The sequence below is a fragment of the Harpegnathos saltator genome, unplaced genomic scaffold, assembly GCF_003227715.2.
Source record: "Harpegnathos saltator strain DR-91 unplaced genomic scaffold, Hsal_v8.6 scaffold175, whole genome shotgun sequence".
Classification (NCBI taxonomy): Eukaryota; Metazoa; Arthropoda; class Insecta; order Hymenoptera; family Formicidae; genus Harpegnathos; species Harpegnathos saltator.
In genome coordinates this window covers 184,847-200,488 of record NW_020229956.1, presented here as the reverse complement: position 1 = coordinate 200,488, position 15,642 = coordinate 184,847, and the positions used below count along the sequence as shown (strand labels likewise).

General features: G+C 50.6%; 1 protein-coding gene across 7 annotated transcripts in view; it reads right to left on the bottom strand.

Moving 5' to 3' along the window:
• LOC105181854 (paired box protein Pax-6) overlaps window positions 1–9,360 on the bottom strand; it is a 76,599-nt gene extending 67,239 nt beyond the window's left edge. For 5 of the 7 annotated variants that reach the window (XR_003112693.1, XM_025297404.1, XM_025297407.1 and 2 more), the window contains exons 1-2: window positions 8,677–9,360; window positions 2,647–2,770 (exon numbers count right to left, since the gene is read on the bottom strand). Coding sequence is in view for 6 of the 7 variants with exons in the window: in XM_025297404.1 (XP_025153189.1) it covers window positions 2,647–2,659 (13 nt within the window). In the remaining variant the exon portion in view is untranslated. The remainder of the gene's footprint in view (window positions 1–2,646; window positions 2,771–8,676) is intronic. The other 2 variants (XM_025297408.1, XM_011138890.2) reach the window with 1 other exon arrangement.
• Between the last annotated feature and the right edge of the window lie 6,282 nt (window positions 9,361–15,642).

Sequence of the window (15,642 nt, the reverse complement as noted above, 5' to 3'; positions counted from 1 at the left end):
GACAAGACGAGCATTATTGGAGTAATTCGTGGCTCTCGGCCGACTCCGCCGGGAAAATAAGGAAAGACGGATTTGTCATCCCCGCGAGGCGAGGTCGGAAATACGATTTGTACGTGCGATCGATCAAAACAAACCTTCGTCTCTTGGCACCGCAACGACGTTGGCGGAGGTGGCAGCGGCGGCGGCGGCGGTGGCGGCGGCGGCGGCGGCGACGGCGGTGGTGGTGGTGGCGGCGGCAGCGGCGGCGGCGGCGGCGGTGGCGGTGGAGGTGGCGGAGGAGACGGCGGCGGCAGAGAGAGCCGCTCTATCCGGGGCGATTCGATGAGCTAACGCCAACTTAACGCTACACACCCCACTGAGCCGCACTCGGTCAGATAACTCGCGGATTTTCGAGCACCCTGCAGATTCTCCGATCGCTTCCTCACTTGTGGATTCCGCCGCGGTGTTTAATCCGTGTCGCGAACTTTTTCCGCGATTGGGGAACTAATCCCGGACGCAGTCGGATTGTTACGCAAAACGTATTGCAAGCAGAGGCCGCGAGTCGTCGAAATTTTCGTTCTACATTAAACCCGCAAATTCCGTCGGATTTGAAAGACCGAGGAAGTATCTCGAGAAAGATTGTGCCATTAAAGAACCATTTATCGCGTCGAGGTAGAACAATAAATAGCCTGTACAGTGTCTTCCAAGTTGGACGAAATTTGTAGGCTTAACGTAACCAAAGTTTCGACTCGGGCGAGACTGTCATTTTGTCGAAAACAGAGGAAAGAGGGGAGAGAGAGAGAGAGAGAGAGAGAGAGAGAGAAGCGGAACTCGATACTTTTTTGTGAAAACCGTGCGTGAGATCGTCGACTATTCGAAATTGCGGAAATTTCCACGCGACAAGTTGATCCGAAGACCGACTACTCGCGTACATTTACTCCTGCGACGTTCGCAAAGTTGAAGAATGTCATCGATGTGCTTCTCGGTAGAAGGGGAAGCAAGCGAGTTAGCTCGCGACACGTTGGTCCACCTTCCTCTCTCAGCTCGACGAATCTTCGCGCAGTTACAACGACCAGCGGGGTGTCGGAGGACCGAAATTATGATCAGCAGAGGGAGGAGAGACCTCGCGGAAGGAACGTAGGACGCACGGCGAGCGGGCGAGAAGCGTTGGAAGGCGTAAGAGAATGGAAATCAATACGTGAAGTGAGCAGCCAGTTTCAGGCAGAAGTTGCCGGCTTTAGAAAGCCTTGAGACGTCGTCTGCTCATCCTCTTCGGGCCCTTGTGTTAAGAGAGCTCGAGCGGGCGAGAGCGAAGGAGAAGCGCCAGTGACAGAAAGTTAGAGGAAGAGAGAGAGAGAGAGAGAGAGAGAGAGAGAGAGAGAAAGAGAGAGAGAGAGAGGGGGGGGGGGGTAGAGGGCGAAAGGAGTGGGTGTGCAAGAGAAGGAGAAGGAGAAAGAGAGAGAGAGAGAGAGAGAGAGAGAGAGAGAGAGAGAGAGAGAGAGAGAGAGAGAGCAAGAGGGCGAGACGAGAGATTCCATTCAGGACTAATGGGGTTAAACGCCTTAGCCATCAACCGAATGCCTCCCTCTTGATTCTCGGACGTTTCGATTCGACCGGGACTCGAATTCGAATTATCCATAATATCTCCGGACATGGTTTATACGCTCGCCGGGGGGAGAGACCTCTGTCTCGCGAATTAATAGGAAAAGTGCAGCACCCCTCACATTTCCTTCCTAATCCACTAAATGCTGAATCGAGACGAGCGTTCTTTCTCGCGACCTCGAATGTCCCATTAATTATTTCGGTAGATACGCATTTTCCCAAGTTTTGCAATTTCCCGCGAGGACATTTTCACGCGAGTCCAAGACGCCTCGTGATTCGCGACGATTCGCTTGCTGCAGAGGTCAAACGGGTCGCGAGAGAAAAGCGCGAGGAAAATCGTAGTCGCTCCCCGCAGATCGAACTCGGGGGAGGAGTGCACGCGAGCCGCATGAGGAGCGACCGTGTCGTTAATGCAAAAGCGACCAATCGGAAAAGGGAAGAGAATTCGTCGCACGTATGGTGGTTATACGCCGCCGAGGTATTTCGTAGCCATCGGCCAGAGGCCGTTAAGTTTTATGCTCCTTAGACGGAGCGCCGCCGCCCCCGCAAGGGTTTTACCATAATCGTTCTCGTGATGGCCCGTGGTAATGGAATGCCGGATTGGAAAATGACGTATGGTCGATGAACGTAAGAAGGGACGTTCCTTCGCGCCCTTCCGATACACCTCGGAAGCAGCAAAGGATCCGCGCGCGCCGTGCAATTTCCTCGTCGCAGTCTCGAAGACGTTACGGACTTGCTCCCTCGTTCCGCTCTATCGAGCTCGTCTAATTTCGTGTTCCTTAATTTTTTATTTGTATTTTTGGCATCGAGACCTCGACGTCGGTCGAGGAGATACCCCTCGTTGCGCGATTAACCAACCGTGCGACCAGTGAAATTAGTCTTGCGCTAATTCACGATTTTCATCATCCGATAGTGCCGCTCGAAGTCCCGAAGTTACGCGCACGCTTCGACGCCTGCCGCGCGTTACCTCGCGGTGTGTACATTTGTAAGACGGTCTCTGGTACGCAGGTCGGACGTACACAAACTCGACGATTGCACAATTGCGTGCGCGACAAGGCAGCTTACCTTTGTGTGCCATGTCGTCAGCAGTGACTGAAGCTATGAGGCCGGTGGCGCCCGGCCATGGAGCGACCGCAGCGCCCAGCTGCTGCGAAGGCAGAATCTTCGGGCCTTTGAACACTTTCGTTCACTGAAACACGCAATGATTGATATCGTTAGAAAATCGTGTGAATCGCGTGAAAAGCGCTCTTCGCGACAAACAGATTACCGACCGTCCGACGTGTGACGTCGGCTCAATAATATTGCAGCTATTCACGACACGACGGGCTTTCGAAGCGCCGCGCCGCGCCGGCCAAAAACGCGCTAAGAAACGAGCTTTCGGAGAAGCAATTAATAACGCGATTGAGAAGAACTATTCTTTGCCTCAAGTCGCAAAGACACTCGGCGGAAACTTCGACGACGACGAGTCGGCCGCGTTACGTCCGTCGCGTGCTAACGTCGCGTTCAATTTGCCGGCGTATTTCGAAAAACTGCTCGTACGACCGCGGCACCTGTGTAAATCCGCGTCATTTGGATATCGCGGCCGCTTGCGGGTGCGTCGCGTGGTCGCCTTCAGTCAGCAAATAAAAGCACGAGCGATCTCCGTCGCCGAGTCGTTATCACTGAAAACGAACTCTCTGTCTTGCCGTAACGCACTGCCGAATAACTTTGCGTTATTAAGAAAAAAAAAAAAAATAGCTGACGAAGTTAGAGGGATGACTTTAGATCGAGTTTACGTTGACGGAATTTGCATTTCAACGACGGGGGAAGTGAATCACACATTGATCAATTTTAACGTGAGATTAATGGACGTTATTTAAATTGGCTGTTAATTAATACAGCAGTCCTCCTGTTTGAGTCTTAATTATTATTCACAGCTACTCTTTCGTCGCCAACGAGCTCGCTTGTATCGTCGTATGAGCGTACACGCGAGCGAACGTAAACCACCCCTAAACAAGAGTCGCATCAAGTCGTTTTGAACGTCGCAACATTGACGACACGTGAAGTGTTTTAATTACCGTGGATCGCGCTCGTTGAAGATGCGAACTACCTCGCAAACGTAACACCCTCCGTATCTTTCGTTACCGCAGACAAAAAAAGAGAGGGTGAAACGAGCTCGTGCTGCTAGAGGGGATGAAAATGGAGTTAAGCGCGATAATTAGTGTCGGAAAGGGTTAGTCGCCTGAGAGCGTACGAGTTGTATCGTTCCAACGGGCGAAACGCGCACAACGAAAAGCGATACAGCGAGGAGAGCGATCCGCAAAAAAAGTGAAGAGAGCTCGATAAAGTCGCGGAATGCGAAAATCAACTTCGTCGCGTAGCTGAAATTACAAAATTTACAGAGCGTCGCTTGTGAATTTAGCTCGTGAGTGGTTCGCGTTGTGCAACATAGAATATTGTTGCGAAATTTTTCCGAGAGCTTTGTATATGCAGACGCTCCACTTGATTCGGAAAGATTTCCGTTGAGCATAAATATCGAACATTCGTGCTTTATATATGAAATATCAAGGGAACTACGTCACTCGTCACCGAACGAGAGAAGATTCTCAACTCTGAAATCACGCCGAATGGAACTCGTTTAACGCAAACGTGAAATCCGGCGAAAACTCACTCGCTTCCACATTTCGCGCAACGTGGCTTAATTTGTGCATCACCACGTCTTTCGCTCGTGACAGTTACGATATCTCAGACACACGCGATGTAACACGCGTTTCTCTCCTCGTTAGCGAAAGCGAAAGGGAGCCGCCGCTTCGCTCAACCGGGAGATCTCTTTCGCGGGAACGTTTGCGCGAGAGATTCATTCAGCCAAATCGAATTTATGTAAAGGTTTATAAGACGTCCCGCTTCCGCGAGCAACGTGATTTAACACGAGGCAGCCGACGCGTCCGCGAGAGAGAGACATGCTCCCCTTTTTTTCCCTTTCATTATCCACGATGCTCTTTGCGCTGCGACAGAGAAGCGCTTTACGCGCTTTCGCGCGAAGACGTCGACACGGCAGATGAGATACAGCTAGAGGAGAGAAAAGAGCCGAAGAGCGAAAAAATATGAGTGGGTGTATGTGTAGAGAGAGAGAGAGAGAGAGAGAGAGAGAGAGAGAGAGAGAAGGGGGGGAGGGGAATAGAGGAGAAATAAGAAAAAGACAGATGAGAAGGAAGGAAGGAAGGAAGGAAGAAAGGCACAGAGAGAGAGAGAGAGAGAGAGAGAGAGAGGGTAAGAGCGAGAACGAAGGTAGAGCGCATCGCGTTCGCATATTGTGCAAGAGGATTACTTCGGATTATGCCCGACTGAGCGCAAACAGGATCACGTCGCTTCTGTTTGCAAGACGCCAAGCTGTCGATTTAGCGAACTCGAACTCCAACTCCGTTTCGCGCAGAATCGCCATCAGAACAGCCGCATTTCGAGCAGTTCCCGCGCTTCTTTTCTTTTTAGTACGCATATTGTTCAGCTCAAGTACCGAAAGAGCACGAATGATGTACTGCGTATCGTCGTTTCTTATCGCGTTAAGATATTCTTTTCTTAACGAATATTCAGAGGAGATACCACCCTCTCGGATAGTCTCTCTTCCTCATTTTCAATGTCCGATATCTTGACTGTCCAACTGCAGAGACAGAAAGATAGAGAGAGAGAGAGAGAGAGAGAGAGAGAGAGAGAGAGAGAGAGAGAGAGAGAGAGAGAGAGAGAGAGAGAGAGAGGTGAAATTTCCCGTTAAATTTGACTCGAAATCGTAGCAAGGACAACGTAGAAGAAAACCACAACTTGGGAGACCCCAATCATTAATATGCATCGGATCATTTCGTGCAATTCTCACGGAAGAAAAGCAACCGGCGAGAATCGAGAAAATTCGGTCGTGGCGACGGAATTCCGCGGACACGCTATCGCTGTCGCGACGATGACAATCTTGCCTTGTCGCGAACCGACGGAAATGATGCTCTTTCACGGATGAGACATGGACAGGAACCGTCGCCTCCACCCACCTCTCTCTCTCTCTCTCTCTCTCTCTCTCTCTCTCTCTCTCTCTCTCACGATGCCGCGGGACAAGTTTGAACCCTTCTTGAACGCTCTGCAAACGCGCAGCGAGAGACACAACGCGCGCAACACGGGGGTGGCAGAGACGGACGGGCGAGGCGGGGACGGGTATGGTGGTAGGCATTATACACGCGGATGGTAATAGGTTCCATATCCACGAGCTGCCGGCGCATTATGCTTTACATTTCCGGCGAAACACTGTTAATGGCACCCACCGCCGTCGCTACCGCGACTACACCGTCGAAATCCGCCCCCGTAATACACGCCCAACCCCCGCGGGCATTAACCGCTCGCGCTACCGTATAAAGTGACTTCCGCCCGCGATTACACTCGTCGTGAGCACGTGCACGCGCGCGTTTGTGCATTAATTATTAATTACGCCGGCGAAGAACGAGGACCACGGCGTATATCTGCATTATCGCCGATGTATACGCCGATGTTCCGCGTAATCGAGGACGATTGAGAGATAAATCGCTTTATCGTAACACGGCTCGCACGCGGCGGACGTGTGCTAATTAATTTTCGTTCGAGGCACCTACTCTTTTGTCGTTTTCGCATCTCTCTCTCTCTCTCTCTCTCTCTCTACCTTTTTTATGTAGTTCATGTGCGCATTTACCGTCGAGTGATATAACACACGATTTTCGCTCGGCGACGTGATCTCTTTGCTCACAACTCTGCATATTTATCTGCAGTGTGTGGATAAGAGAGAGAGAGAGAGAGAGAGAGAGAGAGAGAGAGAAAGAGAGAGAGAGAGAGAGAGAGAGAGACTCACCTCACGCAAAATTTCATAGAAATTCCGCGATTTTTTAATGAGTACGCGACAGAAAGCCGCGCTCTTAATGATACTTTCCTCGTCACACGTTTCGACCTCGACATCGATCGATCCGTAATGTCTCAATCCGCTCCAGATGTAGACCGTCGAAAGGCATTTCATTGATCAACGTTAATTCACGCGCGCGCGCGCGAGTCGTTTATAGGATCTATTCCTGTTTAACGGCACGTTAATAATGAACAGTTAACGAGGCGTTAAACGGTTATAGATCTTACGGAAGGCTTCCTTCGAAACATAATACAATTCAATCCAATGCAATTGCGCCACTGTGCTGCAAAGTAAGGAGGTTAGCGGCCAATTTTCTGCTCTTTCGTAACAATTCGCCGTTACTTATGAGCTTTCCGTCTCGGATTTTCGTGTCGTTTGCCTGCGCCTCGCGTCGCGTTCTTCTCCATGCTGTTCTCTGAAGTATCTCGACCTTACGACGCGTTCAGCTCACTTGAGAAAGAGAGAGAGAGAGAGAGAGAGAGAGAGAGAGAGAAAGAGAGAGAAAAAGCCTTTCTCATATCTTTAAATACTTTTTCCACTGTACACACAGTTGTATCTCCTTCTACGTTTCCATCTCGCGTCTCTATTTTTTAAGTAAACATAACCCGATGTGTACGCGCGTCTGTTTTCTCCCAAGCGTGACACCTTCGCCAGTAAAAGTTGAGGATATATTCACAATAAATTTCCTTCGAAATAAAGAAAATTATGTCAAATACATCTCTCGGCTTTTCTCATCGAAAAGAGGCTTTAAGAGGTTCTTGGCAAAACTTTCAAACGGGGTTGTCTCAGAGATCCGAGGGGTAGTTTGGACGTTTTACGCTATACTTTGTTCGGATGACGACCGACTATTTAGCAACCGCAAATATATTCGTCCCGATTAGAAAGAATCGCGTTCGCATCCAACGTGAAGTAAGTGGAGAGAAGGGAGGAGAGAGGAGAGGAGAGCAGTCGAGAGAGAGAGAGAGAGAGAGAGAGACGCTTACAATGAACCGTCACGATGCTGGAAAGGAGCGTTCACAATGCGCGCGTCGGATGTCACCGCGGGACGTCCACACTTGTGCGCTCAGCATTCGCTTCGGGCGGGCTCATTCACTCCGACGGGTTTTACACGGTAAATCGTATAAAGCCTATCGCCTAATTACACCATAATAGCAGGACTGTGGGAGACACACGGAGGAAGAACAGAGGGAAAGAGACGAATGAGAGGAGGAGTACCATGACGATAACGCGTTGATACGAGACAGACAGACAGGCAGGCAGGCAGGCAGGCAGACTTGCACGCGGAGATTCGACGCGCTATTCAATCGCATTCGTCTCCGACACGACGAGGTTTCGCGAGAGAGGGTGAGAAACTGCCGTGCTTGGAGCTTTGCATTATACGCGTTACGCGCGTACAATTCGCATCCCCGCGCGCTCGCCTGATACCAACTATGTTAATCGGCAAGACGAATCAATAGGATCCTCAAACGTTCGCTCGCTTGTTTGCAACGCGCGATTAATGTTCGCGATGTTCAATTAGTCGGGCGTATTTGCACTATGAGCGTAATCGAGCTAAGATATCTCACTTTGAATGCTGAACATCCCTTAATACATTCCCGTTCCTATTCGTGGCAATTTGGTTCTCCGACAAAGAGACAAAATGAGGATGCGACGCCGACGCCGAATGAAGCAGAGTATAACTTCGCTGTGGGAAAGACAGAAAATTACTCAGCGACGTTCACGCGACACACATACACACACACACACACCTTTAGCGCGGAACTAGACATAAACAATGGAGGGATCTTCTCCGACGAGCGAGTGATTTAAAATGGATCGAAAGAGAAACTCATCTCCTGTGAAACCGGGAACTTAACTTCTCTCGAAATTCGGCAACTGATCGAAAGATCTGTCCGAGGTCGTTTTCATCCCCTTCTGTCCGACGCGCTGAGCGACATATAGCGACATATAGCGATAAACTAACCCTCTCGCACAAAACCAAAAAAAGAAATATATTATCTCGTACAAGGGACTGAATGTTCTCCTTCTATTCCTCCCTCGGGATTATAACGGATAAACCATGATAGAAGAGGGTGGGAAACAGGACGCCAACTGACATAACCGAAAGGAGTGGCTTTGTGCTTCAACTTTGCAAAACGCGTCTCCGTCAAAGCCACCTTTTCGCCCCCGCAAAGTACACCGAAACTCGTCAAGCACGTGGCTGTACGTACCAAGAACTGCCGACGGCCGACGGTGTCGGTCCTCCCACCGACGTCCTCGCTCGGCAAAGGCACCACTGCGAATCCGTTCGCGGATCTCGCTGTTTCGTCGCACCTCGCGTATTACCAATCACAGTGCCGGCGACTCGCGAGCCGACGACTTATTCGAGAGCTCGTGCTGTCCTCGCGCGTACAGTCACTCGCGCGGGGGTTGAACACTCCGTTTTGCGTTGATGCGCCAAGCTTGGACCGACTCGGCCGATTGCTCCGAGCTCGCGCAACTTCGTTCTCCCGACACCCCTTCACTCTCGCGAGCAGCCCGGTCGCGCTTAAACGAACCTGTCGCGCCAAGCAACCCCTCGATCGACGCTCTCGCGACAGTCTCTCGAGCACGGTCAACAACTATTACTCGCATCGACTATCGGCGCGATGACCCTCGCCGGATGAGAGCCGATGACTATAAGCGCGCGCTTGTCGACCCGCGCGACTGCAGCACACGTGCTGCTCTGCAGCGTGATTCTTCTCCTCTCTCGCTTTCGTGAGATCCGTCGGATCTCTCCGGGAGAGGAGGGTGGCGACGCGACGCAAGCTTCTACCGCGAGGATGCCTAACCCTACGAGGGTAAGCGCGAAAGAGAGAAAGGTATGTGTCTATGTGTATACGCGTAAAGAGAGGGAGGCAGAGAGAGAGAGAGAGAGAGAGAGAGGGAGAGAGGGGGGGAGGAGAGAGAGAGAGAGAGCGAGAGGAGAGAGAGAGAGAGAGAGCGAGAGAGAGAGAGAGAGAGAGAGAGAGAGGGTGCGAGATGCGTGTATCGGCCGAAAGAAGAGAGGAGCGGGAGAGACTAGCCGTGGAAATATTATTAGGTAAAGCACACGCACGGACTGGCACGCACCGACTCGCGGACTCTCGTTGGGTCGTGCCGTCGTGGTGGCCGCGGCTCGTGTTGGTACGTCGGACTGGATTTGGACCAATGGGCTGAGGGTGCAGCTTCCCTCTCCACGAGGAAAACGCGAGAAACGGTGGGGATCCCGGCTCCGCTTCGTGACATCATCGATTCTGAATGGTGGAGATGCTCAACCGTGCGGAAGGTACATCGGAGGGCGCGTGCTATGCGTGCAGTGCGCACACTCGACAACGTGCGCGAGCCGCACGGAAAAGGGACAAGTCGAGTCTCGCGCGGCTTCAGACGGAGATGAACCTCTACGACGAGACGACGATGTTGCGTTGTTTCTCGCTCCTCTTTTCATTCACATCGCGAGAGAAGAATAGAGAAAAAGAGAAAAAGAACATTTCTTCGGTCCGGTGTCAGAGTCGGAGGGTTGAAGATCGCGCACGTCTGAAACGTACTCATCACTCGGACGTCGATGACTCAGAATTTCTTTAAAAAAATTGCGTGAGCGATATAAAGGAATTAATTGAAATTTTCGTAAAAACCGACCCAAGAACTCGGACGGAAATTTTTATTCCTATAACGCTGCGGTGACAAGTATTTGTGGGATCCAGTTCGAGATTAATAATGCAACGATCGAGGAGCTGGCGAATTCGAAAGAGCGGTTCGAGTATAATAAATGGAAAAAGAAACATTGGCATTGAGCAGGCAACTTCACAGGCGGATCGCAACACAATGGTCAAACGGATGAAATAACATCATCCGTTACGGTACACTCCTGCATCCTAATTGAGAATGTAGCGCGGCTGATATCTCTTATCCGCAGATAACACTGCGGATATTATCTTCACACCTACTTGAAACAATCTTGGCGAGTTGGATAAAAGAGCAAGAGCAAATTTACACACGATACTTCTTTTCTCAAGCTCGCGATGACTCACCTAATTTTATATTGGCGAGACTCTTAAAAGGGCGCCTGAAAAATAAATTGTTCTCAAAGCAAATAATAGCTTTATATTTTCGCAATTATTTTATTTTCTTGAATTATTTTCCCCAGTTTAATTTCACTGTAAAATAAGTCGGGGCGATCTGTCTCGATTTTTCCAAAATGCGAATTGCGAACGAGGAGGAACGAGGAGTCACGAACGTCGGAATTTCCGATAATTCTTATTTCTCTAGTTTTTCCTCTCGAGTCCGAATTCTTTTTCCGATTCTTTCTCCTGACTTTGACGAGACCGAGACTCGACCGGGGGCGAGTCGGGGATGGCGGGTGCGAGAGCCTCGTCGCGTCGTCGGAATTTTCGCCGCTCGAAAGCCGTCTTGCCGAGGGATATTAAAATATAATTGGCGTTTGTCCCCTTCGCGTGCAAAGCGGTATCTAGTCACGCGTGGACCGAGCGACCGTGGGTGTTATGCACGCCAGAGTACGCCGAGAGCGCGCGCGCGGGGGTGACTCACCCTCTCTCTGCCTGAGCGTAGCGTAGTGTCCCTACAGTCTTTCTCGCGGGACAGAACGGGACGGGACGAAACGGGACAGACGGAGGGTAGAGAGATGGATGCATCTATCCTTGTCGACGGTGCGTAGATCCGCAAGCTCGTTTCACACGGAAATATCTAGCGATGAGATGAGACGGGAGACAGAGAAGAGAAACAGAGGGAGAGACGCGCACGGTGCAAGACACGAGCCGTTTACTTTGAGATGCGCGATGTACACGGCGGGTCCAGTTCTCGAAGCGCTATGAATGCGAATCGGATACGGATACAAAGCGAACGCGTGGTGGTTATCGATCCTAGCAACTTGGAAACCGGACTTACGTCGCCTTTGAGCGAAACGAGGCATGTAATGGGTAGTACGAAGAAAGTGGAGCGAGCGCTTTTACATTGATTTATCGAAGGGAATGTTTCGAGAAACGAGGATATAAAGGTGTCGGGTCGGAGCGCTCGTCTCGAGAGCGAAAGCATCTGTTGCTATAATTAAGAGATTACGGCGAGTGCCAAGTAACTATAACGGCGCGGTCAAAACGTGCGAACAATCTCACGTACGTCCATCGACACGAAAACGACAATGGGCTGGAGAATTTAACATAGATCGGCACACTTAATGATGCTTATTCTATGTTGAAACGAAATAAAATGTTGAATCCCAATTCTACACTCGCATCCCTTATTTCAAGCCTTGAAACAGCGACGATCACGATTGAAAGTCTCGCGACGATCCATCGCTCGGCGAAGTTAGCAGTGATACATCATCGCGTTCAAAGAGATATTCACTGACCTCTTGTTCGCGCCGATCTATTAATATAGATAATTTCATTGCGAAATACGCGCTGCCGAATCTTCGGCGCGCGACTTGGCGCAAAGCCGCGGTTGTGTAATACCTTACTACGCGAGTTTGATCAAACAGAACGCGAACGGTTCGCGAAGGTCAGCCTTGGCGCGATTTGTGACGCATAAAGAACTCGAAAAGTTTGCTCAAGCTGTCTTCGCGGGAACTTTGGCGAAGATAACGCGGTCGCGGCTGAAAACAAGCTTTGCGACACGATGAAGAACTCTGCAAACGCGGCAGCCAAATGAAGAGTGCGTGTTTCCCACGCACATGGGAATACATGGGGTATGAATAAACTCTTGGCAAATTAACGGGAGAGAGACCTTAGAGAAACATTACTGGTTCATCACGTTTCGTGAGCGTTAAATTGGAATGGCGATAGGATGTTGTTTCGCCAAAAATAATTTTTCGATATTAGCGATTGAAAACGATCGAATGTCAAAAGCTCGTCGCGTTCCATGCGATTCATTGCGTCGCGATCGTTGACGAGAAAATGACCGACGGAGAGTCGACGAAAGACTCTCCTCGCGAGCTTTTCACCTGGACAATCCTAGACGCGAATTCGCGCGCGTGCGCCACGTCGCGTTTACAGTCGCCGCGTGTATTCGAGAATCCGGAGAGCCGCTGCAGGTCACGATGTGAACCCGGCTTTAGGAGATCCACGCGGTGGAAGTAACGCGTTTCGATTTTGCGTTAGCTCAGCTACGCGTGAATCCAGCCAAGGTCAAGTCGTTCCCCGTTTCCGAGCATCCCTCCGGCACTCGGGCAGGGCTCTTAAGATCGATTCCAACCAATTTTATACGGGTAGGGTGGCCCGCTACAAAAGCACGATGACGTTTAGGTGAGACACAATTATCCTCGTTTACACCTCTCGCTGTGCGTCCCGTTCTCGAGAGGGCAGGTCGTTGCGGTTTAATTAACGCGCTTTAATGAATTAATTATACGAGATGCACGTTCCCTCGCTCTTGCCCTCTCTCTCTCTCTCTCTCTCTCTCTCTCTCTCTCTTTTGCGAGCATCTTCCAAGATTTCACAAAGTATAAACATGTCGTGAGAAATGATAAAACCGATGAAGCCGATCGCGCGCACGTCGATCGTTTTGAAAACGATTCAACTAATTTCGCCGAGCGTTTTTAATCACTCTCTTATCGGTATCTCGCTCTAGCTATCCGCTAATTGTCCACCGCCACTTGAACAAACGAGGCTAGCGTGGCACGTGCTGACGGAGTCAATAAACCGAAAAGCAGAAGGGAAAAGTATTTGCCGAAGTTGAAGTGACAGACTGTCATCTGTCCTCGTGCGACATCGCGATAACACTATTTGCACTGTCGAACTTCTCGCCTACCTTTGAAAAAAAATAATGAAAAATCGATAGTAGCCTTGCGCAATTGCCGTTGTACCAATATTGTATATTACCAATATTGTACCAACGCCGGCGCTACTTCGGCGTTTGCGCGAGGTGAAGCCTGTCGCGGTCGAGAAGATCGCTGGCTTTCTCAACGCGAGTAATTTGCGGCTAAGAAATTTATAACACTTTATTGGACGCGTCAAAGCTACTTGTCGATGTTTCTTCCATTCGTCTCTCACGATCCATTCCATTCTCCTCGATCGATCGATAAGGATCAATGAGTTATCCCGTGGGTTTCCACGGAGTCACTCCTTGTCCGTGAGAGAGAACAGGAGTGGCTCGGTTAGCCGTAGGACTCTCGCGGTCTTGGGCTACCTTCGATAGCGCACGAGCAGGTAGCCGAAGAAGGTGAAGAGAAAAGTGAGAAGGGGCGAAAGACCTCGGCTAAGGTTGGAAGGAGAAAGAGGCAGTGAAAGAGAAGATAAGAGAAAGAGAGACAGAGCGAGAGAGGGAGCGAGAGAGAGAGAGAGAGAGAGGGAGAGAGAGAAAGGGAGGGAGAGAGAGAGGGAGATAAATCGGCGACACACGAGCGAGGAAGGGAGAATGGCGAAGCGGCGAGAAAGAGCTAGGTGGAGAAGGGCAAAACAAACAAATTAACGTCAGAGTCGCTTGTTTATTGTTGGGTGGGGACACGGTAACCACGCCTTTGTCAAGCACGCCCTCCGAACGTTACGTTGCCCCCCTGTCCCACCACCATCGACGCCCCTGCTAGCTCGTCTCCCCACCGCACCCGCCACCCGTTCGGCTGGAACACGGTGGTGGAAATGACGTCAGCAACCCCCGATGCCGGGCATGCAACAGGCTGCTCCCGCTGCCCGAAACCACCCCGAACGATCGCGTGCGCGACTTGCCCGTTTGTCTTTAAATTTGCCCATCGCACCGCGCCCACGCGCACCTGGAGCGAGTCATCTCTCGTAAAGATTCGGCCGATGGTCAACGATCAGACTATCGATGTACCACCGTGTACTTTCGACAGTCGTGCCTGCTTTGCACTTGCACTTCTGCATGGTAGTAGTGGTGGCGATGGTGGATTACCGAATGCGACCGCTTGGTGCCAAAAGAACCCTCTGTACTTTATTCTTAGACATTTTCTTCCTATTTTTAATCATTAAAATTTCTAAGAATTAATGAGTTTTGATTGATTGATGAGCCATATCCTAACAAACAACCTTTAGGGATCCAGATCAACAAAATGGTTCTCAACATATAGCAAACATAAAATTATTTCTTTTTCGAAAGAATTTCTTTCTTCAATTGTTGCTAGATTGCATTCAGCAGTTAGCCAGTTCTGTCGCATCTTTTAATTTATCATTAATCTCTTTGTCAAAGAGCTGAATGATACTCGAGATATCTCACGACCGATGGGTCGAAGACAATAATACGAGAGATTGAGAGAGCATGTTAGCTAGCATAATATGGCGATGAAGGAACAAAAAGTTCCTTCCTCCTCGTCGGTAATCGTTACGAAAACGTTCACGGGGGTGCTAAAGGAAAAAGGAAGAGGAGGAGGAGGAGAAGGAGGAGGAGGAGGAGGAGGAGGAGGAGGAGGAGGAGGAGGAGGAGGAGGAGGAGAGAATGGGCTGTCTAGTGAGTCCGAGCGAGTCTGGATTCGGTCGGCGAGAGGGCTACTGCGCGGATTGTAAATTATACCAGGCAGATAGAGAGAAATTCATGCTCTGATGACGCAGCGTTAACCACTCTCCGGTCATGCGATGATCAAAGGTAACAGTAATGGCCCGTGAGAGGATATCCGCCTGTATTTCGCCTAATATACTGCTCGCTAAATGCTGACGCGATTTCGGCAGTCGGACAGAGAGCGAACGCTGGGCGAAGGGGGCGAGATGAAACGGACGAACGGGGGGTAAATGCAACGCGAGGGCGAGAGACGAAGAGAGAAGGCAGAAACGATGCAAGAGGATGAGGAGGATATGGTGGTAGTGGTGGTGTTGGTGATGGTAGTGATGGAGGAGGTGAAGGAGAGGAGGACGCGTACGTGCGCGTAACGGAGAGAAACGCAGAACGCCATAAATTGTCGGGGCAACGCGCACACCTAACCCGAACCCCCGCTTGTCGACGAGACGGTCGAGCGAGAGATCGCGCTTACCGTGTGGCTTTCAAAAATTTCACACATTACCGGTCTCCTCCCAGCCGCGACCGACGGCGGCATCGGCCGGCGGTATCGTCGTCGTGCCGCGGCCGTTCCACTCCGCCCCCACGGCACGATTCATCATTTCGGCAGTTTACCGCGAGCCCCGCGAAAATTACCTCCGATAACGTCCTCGGCCACGGCTCGTTTGTCTCCGGAGTTTACGTTTCGCGATCTTCCCTTAAAACCGCGCTTGCGTTTACGATTTTCT